The sequence below is a fragment of the Xenia sp. Carnegie-2017 genome, unplaced genomic scaffold, assembly GCF_021976095.1.
Source record: "Xenia sp. Carnegie-2017 unplaced genomic scaffold, XeniaSp_v1 HiC_scaffold_14, whole genome shotgun sequence".
In the NCBI taxonomy this organism is placed as follows: domain Eukaryota; kingdom Metazoa; phylum Cnidaria; class Anthozoa; order Malacalcyonacea; family Xeniidae; genus Xenia; species Xenia sp. Carnegie-2017.
Window position 1 is genome coordinate 11962192 of NW_025813447.1, and position 24598 is coordinate 11986789.

The 24598-nt window shown below is 33.4% G+C and overlaps 10 protein-coding genes and 2 long non-coding RNA genes across 14 annotated transcripts; 7 read left to right on the forward strand and 5 right to left on the reverse strand.

Moving 5' to 3' along the window:
• Window positions 1-134: 134 nt before the first annotated feature.
• Window positions 135-1925, reverse strand: LOC124435078 (mediator of RNA polymerase II transcription subunit 21-like). 2 transcript variants are annotated; one of them, XM_046985025.1, is made up of 6 exons: window positions 1702-1925; window positions 1304-1385; window positions 1187-1225; window positions 867-967; window positions 717-792; window positions 135-454 (listed from the first exon to the last, which is right to left on the reverse strand). In XM_046985025.1, the coding sequence occupies exons 1-6, from the start codon at window positions 1741-1743 to the stop codon at window positions 372-374; spliced, it is 423 nt and encodes a 140-aa protein (XP_046840981.1). In that variant the 5' UTR covers window positions 1744-1925; the 3' UTR covers window positions 135-371. The 2 variants fall into 2 exon arrangements, with proteins under 2 accessions (XP_046840981.1, XP_046840982.1); XM_046985026.1 differs by having other exon boundaries at window positions 1304-1346; window positions 1702-1909.
• A 37-nt stretch (window positions 1926-1962) lies between these two features.
• Window positions 1963-2947, forward strand: LOC124435079 (60S acidic ribosomal protein P2-like). The gene is made up of 3 exons (XM_046985027.1): window positions 1963-2071; window positions 2278-2436; window positions 2704-2947. Exons 2-3 carry the CDS (start codon window positions 2278-2280, stop codon window positions 2893-2895), a joined length of 351 nt encoding a protein of 116 aa, XP_046840983.1. The 5' UTR covers window positions 1963-2071; the 3' UTR covers window positions 2896-2947.
• Window positions 2948-3046: 99 nt separating this feature from the next.
• LOC124435074 (15-hydroxyprostaglandin dehydrogenase [NAD(+)]-like) lies at window positions 3047-5052 on the reverse strand. The gene is made up of 7 exons (XM_046985022.1): window positions 4854-5052; window positions 4493-4616; window positions 4321-4427; window positions 4005-4101; window positions 3775-3851; window positions 3551-3681; window positions 3047-3409 (listed from the first exon to the last, which is right to left on the reverse strand). Exons 1-7 carry the CDS (start codon window positions 4944-4946, stop codon window positions 3289-3291), a joined length of 750 nt encoding a protein of 249 aa, XP_046840978.1. The 5' UTR covers window positions 4947-5052; the 3' UTR covers window positions 3047-3288.
• On the forward strand, window positions 3369-4175 carry LOC124435082. Its single transcript, XR_006944986.1, has 3 exons — window positions 3369-3449; window positions 3747-3842; window positions 3975-4175. It is a non-coding gene; the product is annotated as an uncharacterized LOC124435082 (long non-coding RNA).
• A 114-nt stretch (window positions 5053-5166) lies between the features above and the next one.
• LOC124435076 lies at window positions 5167-6359 on the forward strand. The gene is made up of 2 exons (XM_046985024.1): window positions 5167-5343; window positions 5830-6359. Exons 1-2 carry the CDS (start codon window positions 5241-5243, stop codon window positions 6288-6290), a joined length of 564 nt encoding a protein of 187 aa, XP_046840980.1. The 5' UTR covers window positions 5167-5240; the 3' UTR covers window positions 6291-6359.
• A 743-nt stretch (window positions 6360-7102) lies between these two features.
• Window positions 7103-8918, forward strand: LOC124435080 (small integral membrane protein 14-like). The gene is made up of 4 exons (XM_046985029.1): window positions 7103-7390; window positions 7513-7561; window positions 8269-8411; window positions 8672-8918. Exons 1-4 carry the CDS (start codon window positions 7307-7309, stop codon window positions 8711-8713), a joined length of 318 nt encoding a protein of 105 aa, XP_046840985.1. The 5' UTR covers window positions 7103-7306; the 3' UTR covers window positions 8714-8918.
• LOC124435070 (solute carrier family 22 member 15-like) lies at window positions 8417-10590 on the reverse strand. The gene is made up of 2 exons (XM_046985015.1): window positions 9930-10590; window positions 8417-9837 (listed from the first exon to the last, which is right to left on the reverse strand). The coding sequence occupies exons 1-2, from the start codon at window positions 10378-10380 to the stop codon at window positions 8954-8956; spliced, it is 1335 nt and encodes a 444-aa protein (XP_046840971.1). The 5' UTR covers window positions 10381-10590; the 3' UTR covers window positions 8417-8953.
• Window positions 10591-11371: 781 nt separating this feature from the next.
• LOC124435072 (solute carrier family 25 member 36-like) lies at window positions 11372-14357 on the forward strand. Its single transcript, XM_046985019.1, has 7 exons — window positions 11372-11516; window positions 12057-12120; window positions 12442-12542; window positions 12623-12700; window positions 12899-13005; window positions 13093-13159; window positions 13335-14357. The coding sequence occupies exons 1-7, from the start codon at window positions 11443-11445 to the stop codon at window positions 13816-13818; spliced, it is 975 nt and encodes a 324-aa protein (XP_046840975.1). The 5' UTR covers window positions 11372-11442; the 3' UTR covers window positions 13819-14357.
• Window positions 14358-14383: 26 nt separating this feature from the next.
• LOC124435073 (2-oxoglutarate and iron-dependent oxygenase domain-containing protein 2-like) lies at window positions 14384-16901 on the forward strand. 2 transcript variants are annotated; one of them, XM_046985020.1, is made up of 6 exons: window positions 14384-14599; window positions 14678-14787; window positions 15002-15107; window positions 15235-15359; window positions 15891-16148; window positions 16332-16901. In XM_046985020.1, the coding sequence occupies exons 2-6, from the start codon at window positions 14737-14739 to the stop codon at window positions 16584-16586; spliced, it is 795 nt and encodes a 264-aa protein (XP_046840976.1). In that variant the 5' UTR covers window positions 14384-14599; window positions 14678-14736; the 3' UTR covers window positions 16587-16901. The 2 variants fall into 2 exon arrangements, with proteins under 2 accessions (XP_046840976.1, XP_046840977.1); XM_046985021.1 differs by having other exon boundaries at window positions 14516-14599; window positions 14664-14787.
• Window positions 16902-17135: 234 nt separating this feature from the next.
• LOC124435075 (protein unc-119 homolog B-like) lies at window positions 17136-19107 on the reverse strand. Its single transcript, XM_046985023.1, has 4 exons — window positions 18831-19107; window positions 18448-18691; window positions 17651-17823; window positions 17136-17435 (listed from the first exon to the last, which is right to left on the reverse strand). The coding sequence occupies exons 1-4, from the start codon at window positions 19003-19005 to the stop codon at window positions 17329-17331; spliced, it is 699 nt and encodes a 232-aa protein (XP_046840979.1). The 5' UTR covers window positions 19006-19107; the 3' UTR covers window positions 17136-17328.
• An 837-nt stretch (window positions 19108-19944) lies between these two features.
• Window positions 19945-20345, forward strand: LOC124435081. The gene is made up of 2 exons (XR_006944985.1): window positions 19945-20093; window positions 20194-20345. It is a non-coding gene; the product is annotated as an uncharacterized LOC124435081 (long non-coding RNA).
• LOC124435069 (EH domain-containing protein 1-like) lies at window positions 20153-24353 on the reverse strand. Its single transcript, XM_046985014.1, has 13 exons — window positions 24055-24353; window positions 23819-23930; window positions 23479-23572; window positions 23306-23360; window positions 23064-23204; window positions 22871-22948; window positions 22673-22755; window positions 22449-22550; window positions 22027-22172; window positions 21495-21657; window positions 20789-20901; window positions 20403-20487; window positions 20153-20310 (listed from the first exon to the last, which is right to left on the reverse strand). The coding sequence occupies exons 1-13, from the start codon at window positions 24164-24166 to the stop codon at window positions 20257-20259; spliced, it is 1338 nt and encodes a 445-aa protein (XP_046840970.1). The 5' UTR covers window positions 24167-24353; the 3' UTR covers window positions 20153-20256.
• Between the last annotated feature and the right edge of the window lie 245 nt (window positions 24354-24598).

Sequence of the window (24598 nt, forward strand, 5' to 3'; positions counted from 1 at the left end):
ATATAAATTCCACTAATCCACACGAACCTTTGTCTGACTTATTTCACGTTAGGCAAGGCTGGATTATAGTGGTTAAAGCACAATAAAGCTACATGTAAAACTTAAATATTTAGGTATAATTTTTACCGAATAGATTATAAAAAATACTTTTTATTCAGTTATTTTATATAGTGTATTGTTGAAAATAAATATCAATCATTAATTTTTACATGTGTTTGTGGGTCATGCATTTACATATAAAGCATACAACACTTCTCTTCTCTCATCTTATTTACATTAAACTTATGAATTCACGTTCCTTCAACAAATTTGGACCTGATTTTTACTAAATTGTCTACTTCAACATCCAAAATTTCATACAGTAAACATCATCATTCAAGAACATCGCATTCTGAATCAAGCTGTTTTTCCGCGATGAATTTCAACGCATTCTGCAACATTTCAAGAACAGCTTCTACAAAAGCCAAAGTTGTATATATGTTAATTATCAAAGTAGAAAACCAACAAAAGAAATGTTCCTTTTTACAGAATGATCAAATTGGCCAATAATAGTTGTATGTTTCATTTTCTATATTAACTCAAATTTTTTGATTCTAATGAGCAGTCCATTCGTTCTATTTTCAACACAATAAATATTGTTTGTAACATGTATAAGACATTAGCCAGTCCATTTGGACGTAAAAAGTGACGAATATCAATGTTTTTTTTGTGCATACCCCCTTTCTCCACAGCTTTTTGGAGTTTCATTCCAGCTTCTTCGTTTTCCATCTGCAGCCTCTCAAGACTGGCCATCTGAAAAACAACCATTTTGTAAAACTCAAGTATGCTTGACAGGAAGTCTTTCATAGCAAAAGATTCTTAAATACTTGTAGTTCAGTTGAGCATTCATCACTTGGCAATGAATCAATGAGACAGTCTATGTCCTTCGCTGTTCTTGCTATCATTGAGGCAAAGAGTTTCGCATGGCCTGTAAAACAATAACCGCAAAATTTTGGTCTTTTATTACCTACAGCTGACTGCAAATTTATAAACAATTATCAACTAGTCATATTGAGCAAACTAAGCCCCCTCTCCCTTTCTTGAGACTCAGGTTATGCACCAGTTAACACTTTTATCAATGAATTTTTTATTCATAAAACATACAAAAAATGAACAAAGAGTTATTCTATTTAAATATCTAACTTGCCTTCTTGAGTTAAACTTTTTTCTTGATTCAAATCATTCTCTAAGAAACAAATTACAACTCACTTCAATTTGACTGGAATTTTTATAGAAATAAATGACTACCTCAATTGACACTGACCTTCCTTTTCAAACCCAGGAAAAGAGCTTGGTTGTGCCGTCTGCTGTAAGGTTCCAATACTATTACAAAAGTGTTCAGCTAGCTAAAATTAATTTAATGGATATAAAAAGGAAATTTGAACATTGTTTACACAAAAATACACCTATTTGTACACCGTTATGTATGGCTAGGTTAGTTGGCTACATTTAGAGCAGGAGGGGTGCCACTAAATGATAATATACCCACTACCCCCCCCTCCACTTACGAAAGTTGAGTACATGTGTCAGGAAGAGATATGCTAATGTCTTTCCAAAAAAACATAGGTACTTCCAAAATTCTTTGGCATACTCACTATTTTCTCTAGGTATGGCAGCACCACGAATAGCATGGTTATTGGGAAAAATTTATGGGTTGTATACCTCATTCAAAGCGTCTTGAAGTTGGCTCACACGATCAGCCATCGTCAACCTTCTTTCCTGCTCTATCTCATCGCTATAAAATCGTATGTCCACAAATAGGGTTCGGAAATAGTCGTATGTATAAGAAAGTACAATCAAAATAAGTAATTTTCTAATTTTCTTTGACAAGTTGAAAATATTATTTTCTTATGAAATTTCACAATAAACACTACAGTTATTGAGATCAGAAAGCCCCTGGCAGCTGTAAAGGAGCGCCCCGACGTTTATCAATTCTTTCTGTTTCAGCATTTGACCTGAAAAGTTTGTGTTGAATTTCCTCTTCCAAAAAATACAGCGTGCACTTCGTTTCGTGTCCTTGTCGACTTAAAAAGTAAGTTATTTTCTTTTTATTATATCTATTCCTATGTCTGCATCAACTTCAATGACTTTTGTACAGCAACAATTCTTGAACCGTAAAATGGAAAATTTGAAAGTTCAAGCCACGTGGGTGATTGGTGTCTTTCATGTTCCATACTAGCCAGTGAATATACCTGGTTGATTATACCTAGAACCAAATGATTAACTTATTATCCGCAGATGCGTTACGTGGCCGCATACTTGTTAGCTTGTCTTGGTGGTAATGAATCACCATCTGCCGAAGATATCAAGAAAATACTAGAGAAAGTTGGTGTAAATGTTGATGATGAAAAACTGGATAAAGTTGTGTCTGAGTTGAATGGGAAAGACATTAATGAGGTATTCAATTTAATTTATCTATATACTTTATAAGTTATAAAATTGTGCCTTTTCAAGACTACAGAGAAGTGGCAATTGCACACTTAAGATCTCGCAGAAAAGGGATGTACTTTGCAGTTTGTATTACAAGCAATGAATGATTTTGCCTTTGATTGTTTCATATGCATATTGAATTAGTTTGAGATCAATTTCAATATAGGCTCAAGTCTTATTTTTGGACTTGTTTTAAAGTTCGTTAAATTAATAAATGTTTTATCAATGTTTCAGGTTGTAGCTGCTGGTAAAGAAAAATTAGCTGGTATTCCTACTGGTGGCATGGCTAGTAGTGGTGGTGGAGCTGCTGGTGGTGGTGCTGCAGCTGATGATGATGAACCTGCAAAAGAAGAAGAGAAAAAGGAGGAAAAGAAGGAAGAATCTGAAGAGAGTGATGATGACATGGGCTTTGGTCTCTTTGATTAAGTATAGCTAAATGTAATGCTTACATTTAAAGAGGAATAAAAACCAAAATCCAGCCTTTGCTTGTATTTCATTTTATATAATGTTCTGACAAGTTTGTGGGCAAGTTAAATTTATGTTTGTGCTAGAAGTATGCTCTGTTGCAACAACTTGATTTTTTTTTTGTTTTCCCTTTTTAATAAAAACATTTTGGATTGGTTCGGACAGTACTGGTGATATGCTTCGTGAATGTAAGGAAAATGCCTTTGTTTATTTACAACATCACACATCCACTTAAATGGTGATGAATAAAGCAGATTAAAGTTCATATCCATCCATTTTTTATGTTAAATACATAATAGCACTTATTTAAAGCTGTGCCAAAGTTTTTGCACAAAACTTTTCATTATTAAATATTTATAATTTTGCTTTTGGGAATTTGAATAATTTGATGCCATGAGAGGTTACAGTTACAATATTTCCTGCCAAGGAGTCATCTTCAATTGTTTGAATGACAGCATTTGCTACCATGGAAACCCTTAAATGAGGAAGATTGATTTTTGAAGACAAAAAGTCTGGTAGGAATCATATTACTGTTTCACAGTTTAATAATTGTGTGAGCACAATCTTTAGAATTTTTCCTGACTTTGCAAATAAACTTTTACTTCACATATCTTACGTGACAATGCCTGTATTAGCAATAGCTCGCTGTAAGTGTGGGGACACTTCTGCCATGGAAAATATTTCTGTGTCCTTGACAAAAGTTGGGCAAATACAATTCACTTGAATGCCTTTGTAAGTTTTTGCAGCCTAAAACATGTTATATAATGTAAGGTTGAACAATAGCAAATTGGGTTTTTTTGACACTTTTAAAGGAAGATGATATGAATGTGGTTTTCTTACTTTTAAACATCGTGTAAATGTGATGACTGCAGATTTGGTAGCAGAATATACAGGAACAAATGACAAAGGTATGATTCCTTTATATAGATAAGAACATGCTTTAAATGTGTCAATAGTAGAATTTGAAAAAACCAATTATGTAAGTTTACCAGTTGAAACGCACAAATAATTCATGTTATGCTAACCTATACATTTTTTAGAGGCCAAGTGCAAAGTATTAGATTACACACCTGACATCGAAGAGATATTGATAATTTCACCCCCAAGGTTGCCTTTGTTTTTGTCCATCATGTCAATTGCAAGCATTGTAGCTCTTATAACTGCTTTCTTAACAAGATAGAATGTAACTAATGAATGTCTAATAAACCTCAATGATGATGAGTTGATAAATATTTCAAAAACTTTAGTTTTGGTATTATTGTCTAGGCAACTTATTAATTTGAATGACAAGATTTAGATGTACAAAATCAGTTTTAAGCAAACTTTGAACTTCTATATCTATGCTATTTTCTGTTAAAAGCTTCAAAGAAACAGGGAAAAACCAACCAGATTTACATCTACAGTGATATTATAATCTGGGTCATTATTTGTTCCAGCATTGTTCACCAAGATATGAAGCCCATCAAACTTAGATTTCACCTCATGAAATGCATCTATAAGAGATAGTTGATTTATTCCCTGTCCATGTAATCATGTCTCTGCCAACTATATAGATTACCTTTAAGTTGAAACTTGTCTGAGACATCACAGTGTCTATAATATACCATATCTTGCCCAAATTCATCTTTAAGCTTTTGTTCTAATTCTTTACCAGCAACATCGTTGACATCTAAGATGGCAACCTGATTAATGAGGGAATTTAATGCATTGTGCCAAATGTAAATAATATAATATCTTATGTATAAAAAGGTTAAGATTTGAGTTAAAAGGGGTCTTGACCATGTACTTTCTGCACTCGCTTTGCAAATGAACTTCTCGCAAAAACAAAATTCATACCACTTTCAGAGATTTAAGACACAAGGGTTTCTGTGTTGGTCATGTAAGGACATGTCTAAAATACAGATTACTAGTTTAAATACCTTTGCATGTTTTTGCAATAATGCGTAAACAATTCCTCTGCCAATACCCTGGCAGCCTCCAGTAACTATCGCAGTGCGCCCACTAATTTTCATGCTCTAAACTTGTCTGTTTCAAATTGAAAATACTGAAAAACGTTTGACAAGACAAGCTTACTATCCACTGTTACTCATTTTTTTCCAGTTCGCGAGGTGTAGTCTGTTAATAATTTAATGAGTGCATGTCTTTAATTGCTATCCCAGTTCTACCAATCAACACAACGGAATGTGTTATTGTCGGATTATATATAAAGTTATAAACTTTATTTATCAATCACAACAATCATAAGAACACGGCCTTCTCAATACATCATATCTTTGTTTAGAAAAGAAATTTTAGTATAAAGAAATATGTTTGGTAGTTTATGTTATGTCCTGTCCGTACTAATGATGGTGAAAATTGTTTCACCGAATGCTATTAGGAAAGCGCTGTCTCAAGAATACCCGAGAATTAGTGAGTTGTTACCATTAACCTTTTTTGATATTTCTATTGTTATTTGTCATGAAGTATGATTTTACACTTCAAGCTTCTTCCACGTTTTGAGACACGTATTACTCTAAAATTTTTAAATTCATTTCATGTTATTTTCTGCTATTGAATAACCATATATTACAGTCAAATAATACATGGATGCGCGCCTAAAATACCAGGGAAATCTGGTAACGGGAAAATTGCAAGTTATGTTCATTGTTTTTTCGCGTGCGGTTTTCGCTGTCAGAAACCTTAACACAAGATTTGTGTAAAGAGATTTTATATTGTGAAGAGAACTTTGTGAACTAATAGATTTTTTCTATAGAAACTACGCATATCAATTTTAGTTGAAGTTTAACTTTTCGTTAGCAGTCAATTTGTAAAAATATTTGCGTGTAAGGTAAACATTAATGAATGATTTGAATAAATTACGCTATCATTTAAGTGTACATTTGTTCAAAAATTTAGGTGAATGGCAAAAAATGACGCATCATCCTATCTGTATCAAAGCGCGTTTTGATGAATACGCGACACTTCGACATCATGGAAAACCTGGCTTTTTGGCTGCCGTGAAATTTGTACATTCCTCCGGACACATAAGGTGTCACAATGCTAAGGTACATAACTCGAACTGGGGTTGTAGTCACACAGTACAATCGAACCTTGGGATTTTTCTGACTGACTGGAAAAACCATGTGATATTTCCAACAAAAGCGCAAGCGGAATTCGCTGCGCAGAGACAATGGTGGTACGGAATGGCAGGCTATGATTCTACGTCTCCCGAATTGGTCATGTCGAATTTTGCTAATCCGATCTATCTGAACGAAGATCAGAGATTGCGGCTTTGGTACGGCGAAGATCTTTTTGATCGCAGCGAGGAAGACAATCATGGCAAAGTTTGCATGCATATTTATGGTTACTTCTTGTAAATTATTTCGTTGACGAGTTTTTGATTTGTATCCTTTTATGAAATCAATATTAAATTGTTTTTCTTTGGTTGTTCGTAGTATTTTATTTCGGGAATTTCTAACGACGAAATAATTTTTTTGTTGAAAGTGCCATAGTGAATAGCCAAAAACATCCCGAGGAGTTATGAAAAGAATTGTTTTAGAAATATAACCCCAAAATTTCTGACATCTCTACAAACACGTCATCCATCAACCACGGCTAGCCATGCGACGTAATTTGCCCTGCAACTTGTGCTATTGCATATATTTTTTGCCACTTGTGACGAGTCTCCCTCAGAATTTTTGTAGTGAGAGTAGGGGCAACGTCTTTATTACAGTGTAGGTATTCCGTGACACTTGCGCCAACACTGAAACGGAAATAATTATATCTTTCCAAGTTCTAGCAAATTGTCTTTTCGGCTATATTCCTGTCGAGCTTTCAATGTAACAAGTGACCCTAAAAAATAACATCTATTTTTTAACACCTTAGCTACAAATACTTGTAACTCGTCATCATGTGTAGTCTAGTTATAGTTCTCAAAACCTCAGAGCAGTAGGATGGTAAAATATACACTTTAGAAAGTGGACGTTATCTACGTTAAAGCTCGATATCACATGAATCGTTTGAGCGCAGTGCCAAGCCCATTCAACAAATCCGGGGAGTAATTACGTATGAGTCAGAAGTTATTCGTGGATTGTACAATTTCTCCGTTATCTATTTTCTGAACCGGAAACGCGTTAGTTTTACGTGGCGCGTTCACAATACAACAACATAATTGACTCGTAATTTATATACTATTCTCCTTGTGAAACCGGCAATTTTGTGTTGTTATGGATTGAAAATCTACGAAAATTGTCTGAAATATTTTGTTAGACTCTATCGCCAACAGACGTTGCACAAAAGGTTCTTGCTTTGATAAAGTCGTGTGAAAAAGAACAATTTTGTGCCTAATTGAATTTTGAAATTCAATAAATTTTATTACGTATTTAAGTAAAATATGGAAGGTGGTGATGGCGGTAGTTTTGACCCTTGTGAGTGCATTTGTAGCTACGAAGGTGCAATGAGACGTCTTATTTCTTTGGTAAGAGAACGAGATAATGTTTCTGTTTCTATAGCTTAGATATTCACATCGTTTCTCACTCGTTCGTCGCGTGACGGGAGCAGCCAATATTAGCGTTTACATTTCGACGTTTTATATTTCAGCTACGAAGCTCACAAAGTTATTGCACAGACAATGAATGTTTCACGGAACGTGAGTATGGAATTTAACATTTGATTTTGGTTTGACACTTGTACTGTAATTCTGTTTTTTTCATTCACAAAACTGAATAAAATCTGTCTTCGGTATATTTTATATGCTGTATTCTGAGAGTATTTATAGTAAATAATGTATGTAATGTGCATTATTCTGCTTTTGCTTACGTTGATGCCAATAAATAGCTTTCCTGTGGACTGTTGAACATCGTTATTTTGATTCTCCTTTCCTTTTTTCAATAATTCAATTATTTATTATAAAAGATTTTGAATCTTCTGTTACTAAATTACGTCAATAGAGTATTTCTTTGAGCTGATATTGTTTGCCCATATATCGTCTGGCAATCAATATTTTTTGATAAGTCTAGTTCAAATGTTACATAGATAAGATAAATGTTACATAGATAAGATAAATGATCACTTTAAAATATGGAAATTGTCCAAACTTTGCATTTCAACAACTGCAGGGCACATATAACAAAAATGTGAACTCGCTTTCAAAAATTCAACATAAACTCAGTACATACCATTTAAACAAAAAGAATGATAGCACAACGCTATAACCAACAACTACAAACAATAACGACCTTATCTAACAACATTTGAGAAATTAACCTTCCACTCCTCTTCCCTGTAAACGATACAAGTCTACTCAAAAGCAGAGAGCCTAATAAGATAAATCAAAGATACAATGTTTTCTTACAGCTCCTGGTCCTCAAGGTAGTGGTAGTAATGGTGGCTCCAACATGATGTATGTTCTCATAGCATGGATAATTGCAGCTGTTGTCTTGTTTCTACTTCGACCACAGAACTTAAGACAATCAAGCAATGAAAAGCCTTCTAACCAGGTGCGTTCCTTTTTTTAGTTTATTTCCTTCTCATAATTATTTCATGCAAAAAAATACTATGCCTGTTTTAATGGTTTATGACCAAATTCATAGTAGCTTTTTGGAAATATACTCTAAATACAATGATTAAAAGATAAGTTGAACTGTAGTAGTAAAGTAATTAATTGAATTTTGTCAACTTGTATGTGATGATTTTGTTAGTAAAAAATCATCAAAAAATCATAATAATCTTGTGAAGAAAATAATTTTATTTTTTCTAGGGATCTGGTAACCCTCCACCACCTGCTCCACCCATTCAATAGATGATTGAACATCAGTACCAGTGACCAAAGGAAATAATGCATACAATGATTGAATTAAAGATGTGAATAAATTACTGTGTATATTACATTTAATGCAAATTTGTAGAATGTACGTTTAGAGTGTAAAATAGACATTTTTCATCTTTGTTTCTCAGAATCATTTGAGACACGTACCACTGAATTCAAGATATCCAAAAATAGTTAAGAAATGTCTTGGTTTAAAGTTGATTGATTAGCAATTTAGTGATCATCTAAAGTATCTGGAACTGGTTGGTTTAATGTTTCAGGCAACATCATTCCAATAATTCCAGCAATTATGCCACTAGTTCCAAACAATGTCATTGGTAGTTTGGGATGAATGTTACCCATAGTAACTACCAAAGGTGCCAACATAGCACCAAATCTTGCTGTCATTGAACAAGTACCCATGGCAAAATTTCTTACCACAGTAGGAACAAGCTCAGCTGAATATACATATAATATTGCAAATGAAGATGAAATGCCAAATTTTCCAAAGTTGGCTGTCAACACCACAAATTTTGGAGGACCCAATGAGCAAAGAAGGCATCCTAATGAACCCAATATTACACTAATGAACAATGATTTTCTGCGTCCCAAGTTGTCTATCATTGGCACAGCCAAAAAGTAAGAAGGCACCTCAACTATCCCTGAGAAAAAAAAATTCCAATACCGATCACCTTCCAAATTTTTAGAATTAAAAGACAGTCCATAGTAGACCATACTATTGATGAGCCATATAAACATCAACAATATCATTTTGTAACGAAAGCTTTTGTGAGTCAGTAATGTATGAATCCCATAATTTTCCAATGATGAGGAATTTGAGTGTTTCATGTTATTTACATTGAGATATTGCTTGTCGAAGCTTCCACCGTTTTTTTTTGCCATTTTATCAAGAATTTCTTCAGCTTCTATGATTCGTCCCTCAGCCAAAAGCCAGCGTGGTGACTCTGGTATTGCTTTGGCAAACAACAACATATAAATCACACCAGGAACTGAGACTGCCATTGTAAGATGACGCCAATCTCGGTAAATGTAAGCCATCAATGCAAAAAAGCCAAAACCAATTGCATAGAACATCTGTGAGATAGTCATCAACTGACCTGGAAAAAATCAAACTCTGGTTCTTCATGTTGGGTCAAACAGAACATGATAACAACATATGTACAAGGTAGTGTCAATATTAAAAACAAACCTCTATAAGATGGCCCAATGATTTCAGTCATAATGACAAAAGAAGACATGCTACCACCCACTATACTTAAACCACAAAGGAAACGCAGCAACAGGAATTGGTTATAGGTCCACGTTAATGAAGTCAACATGCCCAAAGAAAATGCAATAACCTGGGACACAATTGTGACATAGCGTCGACCAATCACATCAGATATGCGACCAGCAATTATAACTCCAATTAGACAACCAAACATTGTAATCGATTGACCTATATCGGCCTTGTACTCTTGATCACAAATCAATTTCCACTCGGAAACTATACTGGTGAAATCTTTAGAGAAATCTATTTCTGTACAAGCCGAACCATCCTTGAAACACGTCGAATCATTGTTCAAAATCAGAGTTTTTGAAAATGAGTTTTCAGAGCAATGCCATTGTGGCTTATCAGCCACGAACACTAATAGAAACATTTGACAACATTGGAAAAAGGCCAAACAATTGAGTATTAAATAAACTTTTTTTGAAAAGGGCCGAATTCTCCGATACTTTTCAGCATATTATCATATTCCATGACAGCAGCAAATTAAACACTACAGAGAAACTTTAACGAGTTATAAAGTAAATTTACAAACATTTAACGAGTTATGCTGTGGTATACTAACTAGTACCTTTATCAGCTATATTGTCAATTATGATTAAAGTGATTGAAAATTGCAACTTTTTCTCTTTGCTTATTGTTTTCAAATCGTCACTATATTATTGCGCATGCTCTGTTGATTTGTGGTGGGTGGGTGATGGTGATAGGTGTGTCTGTGGTGGGGCAATGAATGGATATACAACGAAACATGAAATCGCTTGTATAATGAAATGGATGGAAAATGGAAAATGCTTTTTTCAAGAACCTGTGGTAGGTTTTTCTTTCGAATTATTTTTTCGGGAAATTTTCTTTGCAATAACAAAAGTCAAAAGTTTATTGATACACGCTACTTTGATTGATAGTAATCAATCAAAGTAGCGTGTTGAAAACGCGGTAGAAATAAAAGCATAAGGTTTGCAACAGAAACATTTCAGCAAGTTTTAATGCAATATTGCAAACATAAATTTTATTATGTATTCTGACAGAAACGCTACGTGACGATTTGCACGACGTTGCATTGCGTAATTGAGAACTGCACGTGTTATCCAATTTCCATAAAATAATTTCCATAATATAAGCTGTGTGTAAGATAGCACGTGAAAAATTTTTTAACTATTTTCGTTGTCAGAATCTTTAAGAAGGGGTTTTATACCATACTTATTTTCTTATACAACGCGCCTCTATGAAATTTTCTTTCAAATGATGGTACCGGAGTAAAATAAGCGTAAAATAAATCGTTTTTGCGGCGTTTATTGCACGTGAACAACATGAACTCAATGCTTTGCCCTTTGAACCACATGTCATGTAACATAAATGTTGTAATGTTGTTTACTACAAGTTGGGAAATCACACACACCGTTGCTTTGTTTGACGATTATTTGTCCACTTTTTGTACATGATAAACGACGAAGAAATGAAATCACATCGGGCAACACATAATTCTACCTTAGTTCATCTTGCTGCTGGCGGGTATGTTGTGAAGAATGCTTAAATTTGAATTTAAGTATTTTCTCGAAAGCTGCTATTGAAGAGTATTGTAATTAAAATGAATTAATGTTTCCGCGAATTTACTCACGTCGCTGTATTTCTGGCGTTCAGTCAATTTGCTTGCATAAATAATTGTGTACTGTGATTTTATGTCCACTTACATTCACAAAACCGACCACGAAGTTGTGTTTATTATTTCATTTTACTCTTATACATAAAAGGAAAATCGTTCTTTCTATGTTTGTAACTGTATTGTATCAGCTGATATGTTTGTAGTATTACCATGTCAATTCTACAACCGATGTACCATATTTAAACTTTAGGTGGAGGAATAGTGAATTGCCCAATACTCTCTGCTATCATGTCCTTGCTTTCGGGGTTGAATTGTGACATTACAATGATACAAAAAAAAATACAATTATACACGCATCAACGGATTTTGACACATCTTCCTTCAGTTTACCAATTAATTCTTAGTACTGGTAATAATCATGAACTCATAGGGTTACTTTAAACATTTAGGGTTGCAGGTACTGTAGGAGCTGTAGTAACATGTCCGTTAGAGGTGATCAAAACACGACTACAGGTAATATTATCATCTCAAAAAGTGTTCTTTAATTGCATAATTACTTGTCTTTTTTGATGTCATAAGTTTAGTCATGGTATGTTGAAAAATTGTTGTATTTACCAACTGAAGATGCTCAAATTAGTTTTCATTTCTACTTCTATATAAAAAACCATACATTGCATTTTGTGCAAATAGTTGATAGTTTGAGGGAAGTGGGCTACTAATACTATTTTCATGCTAAATTAAAATGTTTCAAGCATTTACTTAAATGTTAATGTCAAATACATATTTGTCTTCTACATTATATATTTTATGTAAGTGGCTAATTGTCTTGTCTAGTCATCAATTCCCGTGTTCAAACATGTGTCATGTCTTCCTGGCCATGCAACATTATCCATTGCTATAGAAAAAGTTCCAATGGGCGTGATTGCATGTACAAAGTAAGCTTTTTTCATTTTGAATAGCTACATTTTTACAAAGGCAAGAATGATTATAACTATACTTCACTTTGGGTTTATAGACATATTGTAAAGACAGAAGGAGCAAAGTCACTTTTTCGTGGATTGTGTCCCAATCTTGTTGGTGTTGCACCCTCAAGGTATGTTCTATTACATACAAATCTTTAGGTTTCATACAATTCTTTAATATCTTCGGTTTTCTTAGTAATATTGATTCTAACTCACAATTAATAATTGCAATCCTCAATTTTTCCTTTAGAAACTTTGAAATTTAGTTCCTTTATATTTTCTTTGTCATATGAGTTGTAACAATGTTAGTATATGATTTGTTTTTAAAGGGCAATCTACTTTACTGCTTATGCAAAAACGAAAAGTCTGCTAAATAAATCTGGTCTGTTACGTCAGGACAGTTCATCTGTTCATATGCTTTCTGGTCTCTCAGCAGGTATTACCAGTTTATTCTCAACAATTGTTTACTTCTTGAATTTTGTAGTTCCATTTGTTTTTGTTGATTTTTTATGTATTTGTTTAGGTGTTGCTTCAAGTACAGCAACATCACCAATATGGGTAATAAAAACAAGACTTCAGCTAGATAGCAGGTAACTATTGCTAACAACACTCCAATTATTTAAGAATATGTAAACAAAACATACATTTTCTTTTATTTCTATATGGCCATGAATACAAGCATGTTCTTTTTAAGGATGTTTTATAGGGAATGGCAATTGACAGTTCCCGCTAATAATTGCTTAACTTTAATACTAATTTTTTCAGTGTTGTGCATAAAATTGGTGTCCCTGATTCCATAAAGGAGATTTACATGAAAGATGGTTTACGAGGGTTTTACAGAGGGTTGTCTGCTTCCTATTTTGGTGTAACAGAGACTGTTATTCATCTGGTTATATATGAGAAGATTAAAGCTAAAATCAATCATTATCGTAGATCTGGCAAAGGTGGTTTTTATGATAAACCTAGATTTGAAACATTCTTTGAATACATGCTTGCAGCAGGAGTGTCAAAAAGCATTGCCTGTACTTTAACATACCCACATGAAGTTGTTAGAACTCGTCTGAGGCAGTTTGAACATGATGGTAAAAGAAGATACTATTCATTCATGCAAACTTTGCTCAAAGTTGGATTTGAAGAAGGAGCCAGGGGATTATATGGTGGATTATCCACTCAATTGATTCGGCAGATTCCAAATACTGGGATCATGTTTTTAACATATGAGATTATTCTGAGCTTTTTTGAAAGTTGAATTTTGTTGCTGACATCCCATGTTGGTTTGGATTCAATGATTAGTGGCATCATAATTTCATCATGGGTAAATTTGGGTAGTATGTATCTGATGATCCAATCTGGTCAGCTGATGTGTTACTAAAGTTGTGGTCATTTGGGATTTTGTGGTCAAAGGGAAGATTATAAGTCACAAAGATATAAGTTATTGTCTTTAAAGCAAAGGCATTAACTATTAGAGTCTTCAGCAAGAATTATTCAATGTATTTCTTGTTGAAATTTTTGAATGACAGAGGCTGCATTCAAGTCTTTCAAAAATGATTCAAAAGAAAACATGACTCTTGTTAAATATGAGCCTAAGGATTGTCTTTGTGTACTTTAAATGTACTTTACAATGCCTTTTAGCAGGAGATACATTTTTATTATTTTATTCTAGAGCTTATTGACACATTACAATATTAAATTATACATTTATATATTATGTTACAAGAACTTTTTGATGTATGTAAAATAGGCAAAGTTGTTGAAGAATGTTGGTGGCCATGGCATGGAAAACAAAAAGGACATGAAACGTTTAGCTTGCTCGTGTTTTTATAAACAAAATATCTACTTGAAATCCTTTGATATACACGTCACCTATCATGGCAATGAGGATGATTTTCGAAATGCGTATGCAATGGTCTCCATTTTCAGTAATATAACATTTTGATTGAAAATGACATTTCATCTTTTTGGTGTATTTTTCGCAGTACTTTAGCAATCGCGGATGTTCAAATGACGATTTTGATAATATAGTTGTCCAGGTAATATTTTATAGCAAAAATTGACTGGTCTCAAAGCGGAAAACTTATATGCAATGATATGAAGAATTTTTGTTTGAGGTACAAAATGAAGTAAAGAGAAGAAAAATCTTCCCGAGGAGTCCAGCAATAGAAAAGCTATGATTTTCAAAGTGTACAAACAATTAAATCCGGATTGCTTTGTTCTCCAGGTATAATGGTCAATTGTTACCATTATAGACTGGTTAGTTATTGTTTTTATGACATACTGTTTGGATCCCAATTACATTTCCCAAAGTATGGTAGTTGTTGTCATTGCTTGATATTTTGAGAGTGAGTATTTTTTTGAGATGGTAAAGTTTGGATTAGCCAATTCCTTGTGCATCCATGATCTAAAATTTAATGTGAGTTGTTTATATTCAATAGGAATCATTTTTGAATCACCAGTTTCTAAGAATTGTGAATTATGCAAGGTCAAATGGTGCAAGCTACAATGCCCTGTTATCAATTCCTGAATTCAGAGCTCATCATGGTCAGTAATTTTTGTCACTAGCATTTTGTTGTAATTGTATAACTCTCTTTATTGAAATAGAATGAAAGAATGTGTGCTTAAAGAAAAAATGTGGGAAAAGGTATAGTTTTGTATTTGTTCCTTTTAGTTCCCCAAATTTATAGTTTTCCTATGTTCACTAAAGATATTTGTGAAATGTTGATGGAAGAGTTTGCATATTACAACCAAACAGATTTACCGAAAGGAAGGCCAAATTCTATGAATAATTATGGAGTAAGTTTAAAAACATTTTATTTTTCACTAAATGATGTATAAAATACAACCAATTAGCACTTATGTTCATCAGAAATAATTTTGTTGAAAAGATCTAATTATCTCCTGTGTCATTGCTTCATCAGGATATTTATCTCAGAGGAATGAATGAAAATGCTCACTAGTCAGTACTACAGTGTCATGTCTTTAATCTGAAGTGATTTTTTAAAACATCTGTGACTGGTTACACTGTAGTATTTTGTGCCAAAACTGAAAATGTTGAAAATTGTCATAATTTAGTCTAAACTAGCACATGTGATATAATTTTGACATTGTTTGATTATCTTCAATAATCTATACATAAAACAATCTTGTATGATTCAAATTCATGGAAGAATCAAATCTTTCAAGCCAGTCAAATCAAATGTGTGAAGTTTTAATTTGAATTTACAAGATTGCTTATTTAGAATGTGCCTTTTCTAGCATTTTACCTTACTGTTATTAATGGTTATCCCATCAATCATTTTGCCACATGTTGCCTTTCTTTCCCAGGTTCTTCTGGACGAGCTTGGTTTTGATGATCGTTTTCTCGATCCACTATTCGAAGATTACTTAAAACCATTAAGTCGAATCTTATTTCCTGAAGAAGGCGGTAGTACGTTGGACTCGTATAAAGCATTTACGGTGAAGTATGATATGCAAAATGACCAAAGTCTTGGATATCATTTTGATAATGCTGAAGTAACTTTGAATTTATGCATTGGAAAGAATTTTATTGACGGTGAACTTTATTTTGGTGACATGAAAGAAGTAAGTTTTTAAAGTCATCAGGCATACAAAATAGATAGACCCTAATGATATTATACCATAGTAATGATGAACTTGGGGGGTGGGGGGTGAGGGATAAGTTGTGATCAGGTAAAGGGTTACGTTGTGGAAGAACAGGCTTATGGAGAATTGAGGTTATTATAAACCAGGTTCTTGTTCTATAAGGTTGCTATTGCGCAAAGCGAATGCACTCTGATGGATCACAAACAAGGATATGCTGTTTTACATCGTGGTCAGCAAATGCATGGTGCTTTACCAATACAGTCTGGAGAACGACAGAACATAATTATATGGATGCGATCTTCACATGAAAGAAACAGAAAATGCCCCATGTGTTCAAGAAAGCCGGACTTAATCGCGGTGGCTGGAAAAGGTGATGGCTTTACATCCCCTGAAGTATCCATTTGTACAACTTCGTAACGTTTACATCCTATGAAATATCCATTAGTACTACTTTGTAACATTTACATCCTCTGAAGTATCCATTTGTTCTATTTCATAACGTTTACATCTCCTGAAGTATCCATTTGTTCTACTTTGAAAATGCATACCAATATATTTTGATTTGCAAAAAAAATTCAAGCTGCTGTAGCCTTGGCATGTGACAAGTGTGAGCTAGTTGTTATAATGTACAATTTTTTTACCTATGGCAAACAAGTATTGGCGTATTACATTGACTGTTTTACGATTGTAACTAAATACTCCAAATTTTATTGAAAACAACTATTTTTATAACGATTGTTTCTCTATGATTTACACCTGTGTTAAAAAAAGTGGCGCTGAGCAAACGACGTCCTTCCTATATTTCACTGCCCAAGAAAGGTTTTGTGACGTAATGACTTGATCTTCCACGTGATTCACAACATACGTTGACGTTATGTTATATGCGAGATTTTAAGCTAGGTGGCACGTGGCAGCTAGTTACCATACTTGACAATGGCACAGAGTGCTGGTTAAAACTTGAAAGTATTTTTTTTCAATCATTGCTTTTTATTATTTTAATGTGTGACATAGATGGACATAAATGAAAGTAAAGTTGGAGATGAAACATGAATAGGCCTGGATGTGAGCAACATTCACATGTCATTTGCGGGTAAGAGAATTAAGTAAGTCAGTATAGCAATCTACATCAAAATTTTGAAAAGCATTTCTACATCTAAACTTAACCATTATAAGCATAATCTGCTTTGTTGTGCATTATCAGTTTATTATCAACAAAATAAAAACTGTCTGATTTTGTTTCATAAGGATGTGCCACCATCTCTTCAACTAAAAAATAAAAGTTGTTTAATACTTCATGTAGTATAAAATAAAATACCAGGTAAGAATATTGTGCCATAATAAGTTCTGGCTTATGATGTTTTTAAATAGTTGCAGATCATAAGATCTAAGATAAATAAATGCCATGGAGTTGAAAATATGATAGTATATGAGTCAACATATGTATATGCATTTACATTCCAAGAAATGTCAACAATACTTACTTTCTTGGCTAGTTAAACTTGGAAATTCATATATATGTTCGCAGGTGTTCTTGCTATTTGGAATGCAGAAACCAAATGAAAAATCAAAAGTTTTCAAAATTCTGTCTCTGAAGAAATGTCGCTCGATCATACGAAAATTGCTCACAGGTTTGTCACCAACCACAAATTCAACACTAAAGCAAGAAAATTGAGTAGTTTGTAGGAATGCTAAACTTCAAAAAGGTGCACCATTGTTATTGAAATGATCCCTTTTTCCTTATTCATTCATATTGTAAGATGCTATGCAGATTTTTAAGATTAGATAAAAATCATACTAGTAGCTGCAGTCCAGGAATCAAATCTTCACTTTCACCAAATCTACTACAACTAACTGTTCATCTTATTCACAATGACAAAGACAAGATTGGTTTCATGTGTTAGTAATGGCATTGCAAAAACATATCTTATGCAACTTCATCTTGCTGTGAACAACTAAAAAGTATTTCTTAACTGGGGACATAAATGGATAATTAATATCCTTATGGTGATTATTATTAGTAGCAAAGCCCCCATCAATTTTTAATAACTTTAATTATATCTGCATAGCAACAATGTGATAGCAACCAGGAAAACGGACAAAATTATAAGTATTATTCATAAATGCTCTGTTTGATTATCATTAAAATTTTACCTTGACAACTGAAACATGTCCTTCAAACTTGCAAAGTTTATGTTGAAATTTCGCCCCCCGTTACACAACAAAAAATTTAATTGAACGTATTTTTCGAAAGCATGTGACTTTCACAAAAATTACTCACGTAGCGCCAACAGTTCGCAATTTCAAGAACTCTGGGCTAAATTTATATCGTACGAAACGACCAGCATTTGGGTCTTCGTCATTTTCAATATCCTCGCCAATTGCTTCGTCAGTGTTGTCGTCCACAAGTTCACTGTCATCCGGTTTAGCGATTTCAAACAGTGTTTTTCCTTCATCCATGTCTCGTATTTTGAACCTCGTAAACTCAATGTCATAAATGTTTCGCTTTTGATCACACAGGTAATCTATAGAGAAATAGATGTCTTTTTATACTACAAAATACAATGACACGTCGCCTAGTGCAGGTATTTGCTCGAGTAAAAAACATTCTTTCAAAAATAGAATAATTCAAAATAGATAACATAGATTTTCATCTTTCCATACCCTTTGTACATTTCGTGAGGTTTAAAACATCTTGGGGTGTAATAACCTCTTTTTTCGTCAAATCCTCCTCGTTCATGTTTGTGTTTTTCTTCGCTTTTGCCTGTCTAGCTAAATAACCACCATCCTTTTTCCTATGCCCCGAAACACTCGAGCTCACAGAAGTTTTGTTGCTCATTGCTAGTGTAGAAATGAACTGCCTTTACTTGAATCTACCACATATTAACTACTTCGTCGTCCGACTCTGCGACTCTTGCGGTGACAGTTTGTCATTGACCACTTTCATATTCCGCCGACAAATCAAGCGATCAAAAAATACGCCGTTTTTTTTGTCGTCAAACAATGCAATCATGGCAATGACTTCAAAAAAAAAACAGCCTTCTGTTGGTTGATGTTTAAATAGTATTAAGCTAACTGTACGTCTGGGTAAATAAACGTGAAAAAAGTGTGAACAATTTCAATATATATCTATTAAGACTTACTATTTGCTATATTTCTTTAAATTTTTCGATTATGGTATGCTTCAAGTAAACGCGTTTCGACATTTTTTGTTTTCCATTATTAAATTTTTTAGGTGTTTGTTAATCTTTGGATGAATTGAAAAGTTCGTTTTGGACTCCTAATTTCCTTTTTATTAAATGACAGTGGCATAAAGAAAGTTATCCTTCTTCTTAAAAACTTCCAACCAAAGCTTTAACTTGAATAAATGAAGATCATGAAGAACAACAAGCATTTAAGTGTCGAAGAATTTATAGCTACTGTCTTTTAATGTCATATATTTTGTATAGATGTCTATATCCAGAGAAAAGTAACCAATGCTCGTTCGAATCCGAAAAGTGTACCGTTTAATCGCAAGAGAAGTGATGTTACTTTCTAGATTGAATCATGAAAATATTACAAGGTAAAAAGAAGTTTATTATTCGAAATGAATGAAAATTCTATAACATAAGCTTTGCTTATTAATTAATGCTATCTTTATAATAACTACTATAAAAAAAAGTAGATAATCCCTTTTTCCACGAAGCCCATGGATGCTTTCGCTCATGATGAGAGAGTAATATTTAATGAGGCTGTCGTTCATCACGAGAGAGTTATGAGAAAGGTAAATTGTAAAAGTTAACAAGTAAAAAACGCGTAAACATGTTTAGAGATGGTAAATACATGCTTACGGAGCGAGCTCTGAAATTGGTGTTTCTGTATTGTGAGCTATGCAATATTTCAATCATATATTTTTGGCATCGTTGTTAATATCTTTGTTGAAGTTGAGTAAGTATTATTATATCAACAATGGCAATCGCAATAAAAACAACAAAATTTCATCACAATTTGGCGCAAAATTTAAACTTTATTCCACGTATCGTTATAGGTTGAACAACAAAACAAGTGACTTGGAATTATAGGTATCTCACACATACAAACATACTATAGCCTATAAGTCATGTTCAGCCACACTTTGTTGTAAATATTCCTTGTATAGTCTTTCCTAAATAAAACAAATAAAAACGAAACAAATCTCGACATACAGTATATTGGTGTGTTACTACAATTTGAGCAGCGTTTTTTTTATCAACTTACTCTTTTTGGATGAACAACTGTTTGAACGAATAATTTCTTTTCAGACAATAAACGCTGTTGCTTTCGAGATAACGTCTGTTTTAGCCTTAACAATGAAAAAAAACGATGTCAGATAGCTATACATTTTGTTTTACATGTTCAATGTCTAGTGAAGAGAAATGCATGTCGGTATATGTCGACTTATAAAGCCTGAGTATTGTAGGTACATGACACAAAGTTACACGAAAGGTATAGTTTTATTACAACCTTTCCAAAATGTTACCCCGTAAGCATCATGTTATGAACATCACAACATAAGAAAAAAATTTTCAACTGTGTTGAAAACTTAACCAACAACATCAGTGCATGTATCGTGTAAATAACGTAAATGTCGTAAAAGTACGTACCTTCCGCTAAATTTTGCCATAATCGTTAGAATCAACGACAAGAAAATCATAACAACAAGAAAATGATTGGAATACTGAGATGGAACTGAAGACCAAACTTTCTCAACAGGACCCTAAAAATAAACAACATCATGATATAAAGGTTTTAGTAAAAAAATGCCTAAAGAGTATATAGGTTGTTTAGTCTACTAAGAAAAAAATCAAAAACGATGCGTTGAGTTAAATAAGAACATCAGCTATAAGTGAAATTTGTGTTGCCAATTCAAATTTGTCCTTCAGCACATCTGCGCTTTGAATCATATAAAAATTAGATTCAAATTGATCAAAAATTCACCGTAACTTTATAAATATGTCACTAAAATCTTTTTGATGAAACTTGTCGTTTGGGTTGAATTTACGTTTAATGATCGTAATTGTTTACTAAGCTAGGGGAACTGTTAATTAATCAACAAACAAAATGTTGACTCTTGGCATTTCCTTATTTAGGCAATAAACTATTTGGATATTTGAAATCTATATTCCCTATATAGGGGCATTTTAGGTAAACTAACATGTAAACCCTGCACTTGCACGGGTTTTAAATTAGATAACGATTCTTCCAAACTATAAAGTTACAAATAATGAAGTTCACCAACAGTATGGGGAGACACACTAATAGCTACATGCGTCTGCAATTGATAGTGGAAATATATCTTCACAATCGTACCGTGTATATATGAAGTGTATCAACTATGTCTTTACCAAATAACTTCAACGTCTGACTTTGATGAGTTATGAAGCTGATAAACATAGCAAATGGCATTATAAGACCAAGTGACATAAAGAAGTAACTTTTCATCCGCGCTTTGATGTTATACGAACGATTCTCTCTACAAACAAAAGGATCAGTCAAGTTTTGACTCATACCACCAAGACGTCAACAAACACTACACTGGAGTATATGAAAACTCGAGGAACCCATTGGAGAATACAACGACTACAAGATCTTTCCTAAGGTAGACACTCCATGGACTCGACTCACTCGAGTATAAAAGGATTTAAGTTTCTAGTCGGATTTTCCTAAAGAAGACACCACACTAGACTATATAAAAGGAGTTAAATTTCAAAATCAGATTACTCCTTATGAAAGCCAAAACTCTGGTAAAATTCGATTTTAAACGTTGAATCAGTTTTTGATTAAACCACTAAATTTGAGTATCAAGTTTTAACTCAGATGAAATACATTCAATGAATAAGACCTGTCCTCTTTCAATTTCCCATCAATGAGTGAGGATATGTTCTGACAATCCTTCTCCAACGTGTTAAGCGTACTTTGTATCGCCTGATTGATAGTTTTTTCGATCTGTTTACAGACCTCTTCGATTTGATTTGCACATCTTGCGGGCTGAATAAAGCACAGTTTAATTCATAAGAAGTTTTAGCATGCTAAATAAGTCATATCGCACAGGCTTAACGCACATCAGTGACGTTACAAAATAATTGACATATCAATTATTTTGCATCGACAAAAAATGAAAAAAGGTGAAAAACTTGATTTGTAGTAGAAAGAGAGTAGTAATCCCCTGTAAAAACAAATACAATTGAACAGTGTAACAAGTGGAAAAGAGATAATAACTGAAAACATGGAATAATAATTACGTAATTCCCAAGCGTCAGTCACCTTATCAATCAAACTTGGAACAAATATTGTTTGCATGTCAAATCCAGCTTTATTCAAACCAGGTCTCTTGCAAAGTTCTTGTGTGATCTGCATCAAAACTCGCTAAAAATCAGTGACAACGATTTAGATTTGGTAACGTTTTTACTACGCATTCTGGTGTTATTTGTGCATTCCTGTGTGTTTGTTTGTGGGTGTGTATGAGTTTAAACTTAACATTCAACAACCTGTCTATCACTCTCATGTCCTGCTGTATCTGCTTTGCTAAGATAGAATCTGATTCTATCTGCTTGTTTCTCGTTTAACTTTTCTAAAGTAGATGTATAAAGAATTAGCAAATGTTGCATATGTTATAGAAATCTGTCAATGGCCATCATAGATAATTTGATACATATATGTTGTAAGAGTATTAATGATTTACTTACCAACTATATTTAATGTTCTTTTACACAAGGCTTGGCCAATTGGATCAAAGAAGACAAAAATGAGATCAGCTGTATTTCCTACAAATGGACAACACATGATTTAAGAATACAATATCAAAGAATACACAAGTTGCTCGAAGAGATTGGTTTGCAAAAAAAAACAAGGAAATGTTTATGGTTAAGCTGTAATTACCAAGCCAGAATATTGCTTGTTCGACATCAAATGGATACTTCATGTCACCATCAACCAATCCAGGTGTGTCAACAAAAGTGACTAGGCTGAACTTCTTTTGTTTTGATGTGGAGATCTCTGTAGATAGGTACTCAACAACACCTATATCATAGTTGGTAATAAAAGGCAGCATTTATCTTGCTTTTAATATGCACTATATCAGAAAACATACTACTTCTATATTACATCACATTGAGACATACCAGGAAATGTTTCAAGTTCTTTGAAATGAGGATAGAGATGCAATGTAGCTTGTCCCTGGCAATTTATGGAAACTTTAATGAAAGCATTACTTGTATGCATTCAACAATATCAAAGACTGAACCAAGTTAATTTTCAATCTTCTGAGATCATAAACAGTCTTGATTTGACTTACAGTAAGTGACTCTCTTTTTCTTCCACTTGTGACAAAGGTGAAACCTTGTGTTTCAATGGCCACTCCTGTCTTTTGTACATGTTCTTCAACATACCTGGCAAGACCAGATGAAGTTCTCAACTATGTTGTGGTGAATTATATCCTTGCATTAAAAGTTTACATGTGCATACCAAGACACACACTTGTTTAGCAAAAAAGTTATTATGTACTCTGCCATTCAATAGGAGACTACAAGAGCATGGCTGCCCAACGTTTTCATGGAAAAGGTTTAGAGCACTTCTAAATTGCTCTTTTATTATAAATCTTCGTACCATTACTAAGATTTGTAACAGGCACCTACCAATTAACAAAGGAGCTTTTGCCAGCTGAATGGTTACCAATAAGCAATACAGTTATTTTCTTTCGTGGAGAAAGAAGTGATAAGTCCAATTCTTTAGCGATTGCAACAAGACCTTAGAAGGAATTTGAACCACAGTCAGTACCAAGCACCGATATTGAGAGAAAAGAAATCCTTAAAAATGGCCAATTATCATTTTCTCACGACAAATTATCAGTGTATGAGTTATTTATTTATACCTTTTTCCTTGTCTATGTATAAATCGTGGCACTCTTTTAAAATTCTTTCATTTGTCGATACTGTGGCTTTATCAGGCGCGTTAGCAGAGGTTCGTTGTCTTCCGGCAGGCATTTTGTTTGAATCAAAATGGAAAAAAATAAATGGTATAAGTATTGAAGTAATTATGATTTTTACCTTGATAAAAATATTCTTTCTGCTTAAATTGGTACGTTAATCTGCAATTGTTGCAATGTATTGAATGAATCATAAGCAGAGAAGTTCTTATATTTGTTTTATACAATTCATGTAATCCAGATCAACAAAGATTGAATCTCAATTAATCTTCGCGAACCGTTATGTAATCCAATTCTTTGCAATTATGCATACATACAATACGATACTGCCAAATCCAATGATAGCTTATAATAGCTCATTCGGGTAGAACTTGGCTGAATATGAAAATTCCAATTGGAAAATACACATGCTCATTGCTCGCTCCGTTTGCGGAATAAAAAATAAAATTCAGAAATTATCGTAATAAAAATCCAGTGCACCAAAAAGCTT

Coding starts and splice junctions, on each gene's coding strand:
- LOC124435072 (XM_046985019.1), top strand. CDS start 11,443: ATGATAAACGACGAAGAAATGAAATCACATCGGGCAACACATAATTCT. Junction 11,517..12,056: donor GTTCATCTTGCTGCTGGCGG/GTATGTTGTGAA, acceptor TTAAACATTTAG/GGTTGCAGGTACTGTAGGAG. Junction 12,701..12,898: donor GTTGGTGTTGCACCCTCAAG/GTATGTTCTATT, acceptor TTGTTTTTAAAG/GGCAATCTACTTTACTGCTT.
- LOC124435079 (XM_046985027.1), top strand. CDS start 2,278: ATGCGTTACGTGGCCGCATACTTGTTAGCTTGTCTTGGTGGTAATGAA. Junction 2,437..2,703: donor ATGGGAAAGACATTAATGAG/GTATTCAATTTA, acceptor TCAATGTTTCAG/GTTGTAGCTGCTGGTAAAGA.
- LOC124435074 (XM_046985022.1), bottom strand. CDS start 4,946: ATGAAAATTAGTGGGCGCACTGCGATAGTTACTGGAGGCTGCCAGGGT. Junction 3,852..4,004: donor CAATATCTCTTCGATGTCAG/GTGTGTAATCTA, acceptor ATCTATATAAAG/GAATCATACCTTTGTCATTT. Junction 3,410..3,550: donor GCTAATACAGGCATTGTCAC/GTAAGATATGTG, acceptor TCCTCATTTAAG/GGTTTCCATGGTAGCAAATG.
- LOC124435069 (XM_046985014.1), bottom strand. CDS start 24,166: ATGCCTGCCGGAAGACAACGAACCTCTGCTAACGCGCCTGATAAAGCC. Junction 23,205..23,305: donor AGAACTTGAAACATTTCCTG/GTATGTCTCAAT, acceptor ACTATGATATAG/GTGTTGTTGAGTACCTATCT. Junction 22,173..22,448: donor TTCCAAGTTTGATTGATAAG/GTGACTGACGCT, acceptor TGCTTTATTCAG/CCCGCAAGATGTGCAAATCA.
- LOC124435080 (XM_046985029.1), top strand. CDS start 7,307: ATGGAAGGTGGTGATGGCGGTAGTTTTGACCCTTGTGAGTGCATTTGT. Junction 7,562..8,268: donor CAATGAATGTTTCACGGAAC/GTGAGTATGGAA, acceptor GTTTTCTTACAG/CTCCTGGTCCTCAAGGTAGT. Junction 8,412..8,671: donor ATGAAAAGCCTTCTAACCAG/GTGCGTTCCTTT, acceptor TATTTTTTCTAG/GGATCTGGTAACCCTCCACC.
- LOC124435070 (XM_046985015.1), bottom strand. CDS start 10,380: ATGTTTCTATTAGTGTTCGTGGCTGATAAGCCACAATGGCATTGCTCT. Junction 9,838..9,929: donor CATTGGGCCATCTTATAGAG/GTTTGTTTTTAA, acceptor GATTTTTTCCAG/GTCAGTTGATGACTATCTCA.
- LOC124435078 (XM_046985025.1), bottom strand. CDS start 1,743: ATGGCTGATCGTGTGAGCCAACTTCAAGACGCTTTGAATGAG. Junction 968..1,186: donor AAAAAGTTTAACTCAAGAAG/GCAAGTTAGATA, acceptor ATTGTTTTACAG/GCCATGCGAAACTCTTTGCC. Junction 455..716: donor AAAAGCTGTGGAGAAAGGGG/GTATGCACAAAA, acceptor TGGCTTTTGTAG/AAGCTGTTCTTGAAATGTTG.
- LOC124435076 (XM_046985024.1), top strand. CDS start 5,241: ATGTTTGGTAGTTTATGTTATGTCCTGTCCGTACTAATGATGGTGAAA. Junction 5,344..5,829: donor TCAAGAATACCCGAGAATTA/GTGAGTTGTTAC, acceptor TCAAAAATTTAG/GTGAATGGCAAAAAATGACG.
- LOC124435073 (XM_046985020.1), top strand. CDS start 14,737: ATGATTTTCAAAGTGTACAAACAATTAAATCCGGATTGCTTTGTTCTC. Junction 15,108..15,234: donor TGAATTCAGAGCTCATCATG/GTCAGTAATTTT, acceptor TGTTCCTTTTAG/TTCCCCAAATTTATAGTTTT. Junction 15,360..15,890: donor ATTCTATGAATAATTATGGA/GTAAGTTTAAAA, acceptor TTTCTTTCCCAG/GTTCTTCTGGACGAGCTTGG.
- LOC124435075 (XM_046985023.1), bottom strand. CDS start 19,005: ATGAGCAACAAAACTTCTGTGAGCTCGAGTGTTTCGGGGCATAGGAAA. Junction 17,824..18,447: donor TTGCGAACTGTTGGCGCTAC/GTGAGTAATTTT, acceptor TTCTTGCTTTAG/TGTTGAATTTGTGGTTGGTG. Junction 17,436..17,650: donor AAGTTTAACTAGCCAAGAAA/GTAAGTATTGTT, acceptor TTTATTTTTTAG/TTGAAGAGATGGTGGCACAT.